At 41.7% G+C, this 8,714-nt stretch overlaps 1 protein-coding gene across 2 annotated transcripts in view; it reads right to left on the reverse strand.

Moving 5' to 3' along the window:
• The window catches only part of smg7 (SMG7 nonsense mediated mRNA decay factor), a 28,902-nt gene extending 20,833 nt beyond the window's left edge, over positions 1–8,069 (reverse strand). For both annotated transcript variants that reach the window (XM_076295214.1, XM_076295213.1), the window contains exons 1-4: positions 7,957–8,069; positions 4,005–4,036; positions 3,612–3,729; positions 3,232–3,364 (exon numbers count right to left, since the gene is read on the reverse strand). In XM_076295214.1, the coding sequence (XP_076151329.1) occupies positions 3,232–3,364; positions 3,612–3,729; positions 4,005–4,036; positions 7,957–7,982 (309 nt within the window). In that variant the 5' untranslated portion in view covers positions 7,983–8,069. The remainder of the gene's footprint in view (positions 1–3,231; positions 3,365–3,611; positions 3,730–4,004; positions 4,037–7,956) is intronic.
• Positions 8,070–8,714: the final 645 nt, after the last annotated feature.

The following is an 8,714-nucleotide window of genomic DNA, read 5'->3' on the forward strand; positions in this document are numbered from 1 at the left end:
GGGTGCTGACCACGACAGACTGATAGAACATCCTGAGGAGCTTGCTGCACACATTGAAGGACCTCAGGAAGTACAGCCTGCTCTGTCCTTTCTTGTAGAGTGCATCAGTGTTGCCTGACCAGTCCAGTTTATTGTCCAGGTGGAGACCCAGATACTTGTAGGTGCTTACCACCTCCACATTGACCCCGTCAATGGAGACTGGTAGCAGAGCGGGCTTAGACCTGCGGAAATCCACCACCATCTCCTTGGTCTTTGACGTGTTTAGTTGAAGGTGATTGAGTTTGCACCACTGCACAAAGTCCTCCACCAGGCTCCTGTACTCCTCCTCTTGCTCGTCCCTGATACACCCCACAATTGCAGTATCATCAGAAAACTTCTGCATGTGGCATGACTCGGTGTTGTAGCAGAAGTCAGATGTGTACAGGGTGAACAGGACTGGAGAGAGCACAGTTCCCTGTTGCGCTCCGGTGCTGCTGATCACAGTGTCAGAGAGGCAGTTCTTCAGTCTGACGAACTGTGGTCGCTCGGTCAGGTAATCTGTAATCCAGGTTATCAGGTGAGCGTCCACACCCTTCTGCAAGAGCTTGTCTCCCAGTCTGAGGGGTTGGATGGTGTTAAAGGCACTTGAGAAATCAAAGAACATGATTCTCACAGCACTTTTCCCCTTGTCTAGGTGAGAATGTGTCCTGTGTAAAAGATAAGTGATGGCATCGTCCACGCCCACTTTCTCCTGGTATGCAAACTGTAACGGGTCTAGTGCATGGCGTACCTGGGGTCTGAGCATACCTAAGACCAGTCGCTCCATTGTTTTCATCACATGTGATGTTAGAGTGACAGGCCTGAAGTCATTAAGCTCGCTGGGTTGTGGTTTCTTGGGGACGGGGGTGAGACATGATGTCTTCCACAGTGTTGGAACTTGTCCAAGACGTAGACTCCAGTTGAAGATGTGCTTCAGTGGCTCCCCCAGTTCAGCAGCACAGGCCTTGAGCAGCCTTGGACACAGTCTGTCAGGCCCGGCTGCCTTACGAGGATGGAGTTTTTTTAAAAGATAACTTACTTGATCCGCTGTAATGATGGGGGGGATGAGGAGAGTGGAGGGTGAGGAGGAGGAGGGGTGCTTCTGTGAGGGTTGTCATGTGGCTAGAGACTGATTGTGGTCACCATGTGGGGGAGAGGTGCGATAGCCTGATCAGCAGTGATGATGGAGGGGGGGAGGGGAGGGGGGCAGCATCTAGGGTCTATGTGTCTGATGGCTGTTGACTGAGGTCGTTGTCACCTCGTTGTTCGTGGTCGCTATGTGGGGGAGGGGTGCAATATCCAGTGATGGTGGGGGTGAGTGTTGCACTGGTAATGAGGTGGGGTGGCGGCTGGGGGATGGGCAATCGAACCTGTTGTAAAAGTGGTTCAGCTGGTTCGCCCTGACCAGGTCTCCCTCCACAGAGCTGCTGCTCTTCTTAAGGCCAGTGATAGATTTCATACAGTCCCACACCTCCTTCATGTTGTTATCTTGCAGCTTCTGTTCCATCTTCCTTCTGTAGTCCTCCTTAGCCTCTTTCAGCTTATTCTTGAGTTCCCCCTGTACTTGCCTCAGCTCTGCCATGTCCGCCTCCTTAAACGCCATCTTTTTCCTATAGAGAAGGGTCTTGACATTACTGGTTATCCAAGGATTGTTATTTGGATAGCAGCGTACAGTCCTTGTGGGAACAACAATGTCCATACAGAAGTTCAGATAGTCAGTAGTGCAATGTGTGACCAAAGTCCTCTCCATTCAGTAGCACACTCCAGTCAGTGGACTCAAAGCAGTCTCTCAAAGCCTCATCCGCTTCCGGTGTCCACTTCCTGAAGGTGCGCGTGGCAACTGGTAGCCTCTGAACTTTTGGCTTGTACATTGGCTGAAGATGAATGAGGTTATGGTCCCGACTTCCCCAGTGGGGAAAGGGGGGTGGCACTGTAAGCATCCCTCACGTTTGCATACATGAGATCTATTGTCCTGTTTTTCCTAGTTGGGCAGTCAACAAACTGGTAAAAGTTTGTGAGGGTGGAATCCAGTGTAATGTGGTTGAAGTCACCAGAGATCGCAAAGAAGGCATCACTGTGCTGAGTTTGGAGCCTAGCGACTGTAGAGTGAATGACGTCACACGCTGTGTCCGGGAGGGCTTGAGGCGGAACGTAGACACAAACATGACAGTAAAATTACATGACAAACATCACAAACATGACAGTAAAATTATTATGAAAAGCATTTTCATTTACCAGAAATATAGGCTATAAAAAAAAAAACCTCTAAATCCAAGGAGAAGTGAGAACATCAGTTGAGCAGCCACGAGCCGCACGAGGAGGCAAAGAGTTTGTTGCCTTTTCTATCCAGTAGGTGGCAGTCCAAGAGAAGAAATAGAGCAGTTCAAGAAATTAAACTAAACAGTAGGAAAACGAGTGCAAACGGAAATGTAGTGTGTGAAGTTATTGGAATAGAAATAAATGTAACCACCTTCAAAAAATTCTTTTGAAGACATTTTGTTACAAATGTAGTGAATTTATTAAGGGAGTTTGTCGGTTAGTTAGTTAGTCGGTCATACGCTATGCTCAGCAAAACGTTCACAAAGTTAACTTTGACAAGGCTGGTGGCTAGCATTATTATCAAGAGGTGTGCTAACTCGTAGGCTAGGCCTACCTCTGGATTGTTTTGCATTGAAGTGCTACTTCAGACTTGACCAACTCCTATGGTAGGCAACGGATATTCCTTACTGCAGAAATAGTAGATTGGTGCTCTTGTCAACAGAACTGGTCTGGGCGTTCTTTTTAAAATGTAGGCTAAATGTTTTATTCAAAGCAGTGCTTTCTCATCTGCCTCCTTCAGCCACGATTGCCAGAAGGCACTTTTATTTGTTTATTTATATGCTAATGAGTGCATCAGTCACACATCACTTACGGAAATGGTAATCTAATATTGTTGATTAACAAGACATTACCTAAATGCCTTTCTACATTAATTTGGCTTGGATGCTTCACAAAAACACTTGCACCTTAAACTTCATTATGCAGGGAAACCCCTGGGGTCCTGACAATGCTTTAAACAAAACCCAACCAAGCTTGCCTACATTAACTAAACCTAAGTCGTTATCCTATCACAACGCCCTATGTGCCTCTGTGCTTATTCTGAAATAGTGAAAAAAATTTGTCCTTGCTCAAACAGAATGGAAAACCCCACCGGTGAAAATCCTTGGAACTTGCCTGTGTGTAGAATCCACTGGCTGCCTCAAGAAACAGCGAGAGGTTTGCTTGCACTTCACTCCGATTGGGGTTGGCTCTGTTCTTGGCTTGACTCTGGAGTGTAGTTATCTGGTTCTTAAAAGCATGGTTCCAGCTGAAAGAAGAAGAAAAAATATCACCACTAGTCTCCACTTCACCTAATGAGAAAGTTCACTTCTACACTAACTAAGAGAACAAAGCATGCAAAAAACAGGCCCAGTTGCACAAATTGATGTGATCTCACTCTCTCTCTGATATTGATCTCCTGAACACCTTGACCAGCCAATCGTCACTCTTCATGCAGGAGGGGTTAAACACGTATAACATTTGAATATGAAAATATTACAAATGAAACCACATACAGGTCTTGTTCCACTTTTTTATCCAGCGCATACTCCAGGTCTGTCACCAGCATTTTCTGGTACAAATCCTGAAGCGCCTGTCGTGACGTCCAGACCTCGGCAGCACCAAGCTTTGAATCTGCATGAATAATTATATTAAAAAATGAACACTAAAGATTTCCTTTTGCTTGGCTATACTTTGTGTGTATGATTTATTTTAAAAAGATGCAATGTCTGCTTTTTCCAATATCTTTTGGTAACGACATGTAATACCATGGTTACCAAAAATGTTCAGATGTTCTAGAGAATGATCACCAGGCAAAATGCACAGAAATAGCAATGTCACAAAGTAGTCTCCGCCACTGCAGACCACACAGAATGAACAGAATATCAAAGTTTTGGGGTAACACTTACCGGTCATGTCAGCCTTCAGGGCTTCTGCCTGTCTGCTCCAAAATACACATGAGAGCAATGTTAATGACCAAAACCCTCTAAAGACAATAGCCTAATACAAGATCATTTCTTTGGTAGTACAGTCACCTATTTCCACCCATCCCCTATTATACCCCCCCATGTGTTTGTCATTAAATATTCATTTCCATACAAACCACGACAGCGGATTCCTTAAGAAACAAAAGCTCCTGCCCCAAAAGGGTATCTAAATTACAGGGTTCCCACTCTAAGTCAAATGTAAAATTCCATGACTATTCCCAGAAAAAAACCCTGAATTTCCATGACTTACTATATAATGAATAGTACACTATACCGACCAATGATTTCAGAGCACCCATGTAAGGGTCACGAATCTTAATTTTTTAGAGCAGGAGATGAATAGGGAATTGAATAAACACAGTTGGGCTACTCAAGCAAGCAGTAAAGCTAATAAGCAGGTATACACAAAAGTCTGTGTAGAAATATATTTCTATTAATGTATTTTGGCAAGAAAATGTTAAACTGCTACAACAAAATTCCCTGATATTCAATGACTGTCCCAAAAATGAAAAAAAAAAAAAAAAATCCCGGACTTTCCATGTCTGGAATAGACTTTCTAAAATTCTATGATATTCCAGAAATTCCATGACCTGGAACCCTGAAATTATCTTTGTACTGTACTGTATTGTAAATGTAAGGTTGTTTAATTAAATATAATTTTGACTTCTACAAAAATATCTTCGTTTTCCATTTTTTTAATCGAAAGAGGTGGAAATAAATGCTACTGCAATAGTCTATATTTACTTGATTTAAAAAGCCAACACTCAGATTCAGTCATTAAATCAAATAGGCCTAGCTGTTAACGTCTTGATTCGGTTTTAAATCTTTGTGATAGCAAGTGTTCAACAACACATCACAGGGAGATCATGATATTGGCAGCTGTGTTTTACCATCGATGTCACAGCAAGAATTAGGCAAGATGACAATATCAGGGCCTATGCTGATATTTTTCAAACAGTTTCCCACCATATCACTACATTCCCAGACTGTTCTCTGAACACTGATTTACAAAATGCTTATCTAGGCTACAAACACTAAGCTTAAAAAACAATCCCAGGCTGTGATATCACCTGTTGCACCACAAGTGTAATCTGCAGAGCTAGCCACTCATTCTAACTACATAAATACAGAAACATTTACTCCCATAGGAGCACCTATCTAATCGGTGAAAACAGGGTGTTTTAGCTGGGTTATGTTCATGGGTTATGTTATTATAACACATAGGCTATTGAACAAAATATCTCCGATGTGTAGAGCCAGCTACAAAGAACTTGTTATCTTTGTGCAGAAAAACCAATACTGTTTCTTAAAACCTTGACCACTAAAATTAATAGGCTTATTCATTTTATGCAGCCCTTGCCACTTAATCTACTAAACCCCTCTTCTACTGCACTTAATGCATAACTATATGCATGTGACAATAAACTTCCTTGTATCCTTGCTACACATCCAAAACAGACCATCAACTATGGATGATAGAGATCATATGCCAATAATTAACAATGCAATGACACAATTGTCTGGGTACTTGTCGCGCCTTCAGTTTTTCTCCTAAAATCATTTTCATAACAGGTAATGGCCAAATTAAAGACAATGAGTGACCTGAAGCGTAAATGGTCAAACTAAATAATTCCAAAAATGAAAGTGTGCCTATTGTGTTATCCTCCAGCAATTAGGAATATCAGTAAGGGCTGAATTTCAATGATACTTCAGGACAGTAAGGGTAATAGTGTACTGACGGACATATGTTCTGAAGGACCTTTTCAGACAGGTGTATCTTAACTTTGGGACGTGAGTTTCGAGAGTTAGTTTTAAGCATATCTACTTCCAAAGACGGTTCAGATCCTTTGTTAACCTAGTGAGGTGGTGTTACATCCAGAACTTAGATCTACTAGGTTTGTACTGGCAACAACTTTTCTAGTTCTAGTTGACCCTGCAAGATACAGTAACATTAGCAGGCCCCTTATGCTTATGCTTTCATTAAGATCATTAAATATGCTGGATATTGACTTAATAGTACTGTTTTCATTGTTCCTAAGGATAACCAGCTTGTTATTTGACTACATCATAATAGGTCAACATGCCAACACCAATCCACCATACAATTTTGTTTTTATTCTTCCAGTCACTCATGTTTATTTACTTCTGCGATCCGCAATTCAGGACATTCTGATTAACTTCACAGGGTCAACACCACATACAGATACACAGTAAAAAAAGATAAAATACTAGCTGCTATAGGCCTAACCACTGCCACCTGCATGCTATATCGGTTGTCAGACATCCAGCGCAGCTCAGTCAGACTGGTTGTGGGCAGCCAAGGCATCTACTGTAGTTAGCCGTCTATTCCGCTAACGTAATGCTGATATGACATGCGATGGAATATCATCATTAGATTCATTTGAAAGTGTTCCCACGTTCACCTCTGAACACCAACATACAATCGTGTATATTAGACGATTAAAGCATCTGCCGTCTGCTAAAATCACAAGCAGTGTTGGCAATGGTTAACGTTACCATGGTTAACCTCAAGGTTACCGAGCTAAACTATTATGCTAGCAAACTAGCATTCAGGGTTGTCACACGATTCCTAACATAAGCTAACGTTAACGTCACAGCTCACAACCGACAGCAGTGGTTCATCAAGCTACTATACTATAACAAACAACATTAAAGGCATCTTACTGGACGTTAGTTAGCTCCATTGTTTAATATTACAAGTCTCTAAATCCTGGGAGAATTCAACTTATCGACAAATGTACAGTCAATTGGCATAGCGTCTAGCTATTACGAAATGGCAGATATCGCTAACGTTAGCCAGTCCTTGTCACAGAGATGCTTAGAGTAAAAACAGCAACGTTAAGCCAAGTGGCCAAACCGCAACGTATGATATTTTAAGCATTTGATTGGACAACGTTAGTGAAGTACCCCGAGTTCGTGTTAATTTACATCAGAGACGTTGAAATCAGTAACGTTAAGCTAACTAACGTGACGTTAACATAGCATCGTTGTCTTCATAACATTAGCTATATGCTAGGTAGACTACCTTAATTAGCATCAGAGACATTCTCTGATTAGCATTGAGCTCCAGCTAACATTAACTTAGATCTACATAGCGGTAACTTTACATTTACTGTACGTGACTGCCCAAATTCGGGTTGGTTTATTTGTTATGAAAACAGGTTAATTCAGGGTGGTTATTTTCGAGCTAGTTTTAAGTTAACCGTTTCAAAACAAATGGCTATCTAACGTTAGCGCTTGTTAACTAACAACACAGCTATGTCTGACTTCAGGTTGACATGACAGATGTGCTGTTCTAACGTAACTGATATGTCTACATATTTGGCTTGTCGAGGGAAACGACAAATATACGTGAATTTGGTCCAAGTTAAAACAAAGTCATGCCAGAAGGATGTAAGCATTAGTTATTTGTTTGGCCGTTAAAATCCTGCCACCACTAACGTTACCACCGCTGGATAAAAACATTGCCATCACTTCAGTTTTCCGTGAAACGCTAACATTGGTACATGGTGTTAGCTTAGCTCTACGCAATTGTTTGCTTTCGCAGTATCCAGAAATAAAACTTAAACGATTGAGTTAACCTCTTCAATGTTTGCTATTCATCGAATATACCGATAGGTGACCAGAGTGTGCATTTCATCCACATCATTCCAGAACTGTCAACTGACTGTTGCTACATACTGTATCCAGCTAAGAATTGAGCATGCTAGCTGCTTATGATGTTCAGTTAGCTAACTTGCGTTAGCTACCATACTGTCTTCCGACAGTGTGGCTAACTTACTTAGTTTATACATTAAATCAGCCATACAATTGATCACTGCGATAAAGATATATAAACACCATCCACACATACCGTAAATATTGGGCGCAGAGGTTCATCCTGCCCGATCGCCGGTCTTTAGACAACGACTAGTTCAAAAGCTAGAGTTACTCCCGGCGCCATATTGTTCCTAGTCACTCACTACTAGCTCGAGCGACCAAAGAGGGGAGGGTACCAAGCTTGAATACAAATTCAGGCGCGTCGCAGATCATCAGCATGCTTCCTGAGAAGTCGTCCTACATTGGCAAAATGATTGGCAGAAATGGTTTCTGTTATCAATGTAATGTCTGGTACGCCGTCACATCACGCATTGTGTTAGATTGTTTTAATGTAAACGTTAGATTATAATACGTTTATTTTCCTGTTGGTCTGATGCTACACGTTCCTCAAAAATATGTGCACCTTGATTCTACAAGTTTTTGAATCCTAACCTAGGTCCTACCATTTTTTCCACAATGGACTCATTTGCATATCGGAGATGGTGGTCTAGATGGTGTTACTGTGTAGCCTGGTCAGTGAAATACCTCCCATGTGTTCAATTCATTTCATTTTATATGAATTCTGAACTCTGTAGTGAACTCTAGTTCTTTACAGCGAGGTCTCCTAAATGTGGTTTATCACTCGCCCTTCCATCAATATTAAGGGGTAATACTGTTTTTGTCTGTGATTGTTGGTGGAATGATTCACTTTGCTCTTCTTATAGATAGATACAGCGGGGAAAATAAGTATTGAACACGTCAACATTTTTTTCAGTAAGTATACTTCCAGTGAGGCTATTCGCATGAAATTTT

The sequence above is a fragment of the Alosa pseudoharengus genome, unplaced genomic scaffold, assembly GCF_046254945.1.
Source record: "Alosa pseudoharengus isolate Yale_2024_CS ecotype anadromous, Long Island Sound unplaced genomic scaffold, YU_APseudo_1.1 YU_APseudo_1.1_scf_2, whole genome shotgun sequence".
Lineage (NCBI taxonomy): Eukaryota > Metazoa > Chordata > Actinopteri > Clupeiformes > Clupeidae > Alosa > Alosa pseudoharengus.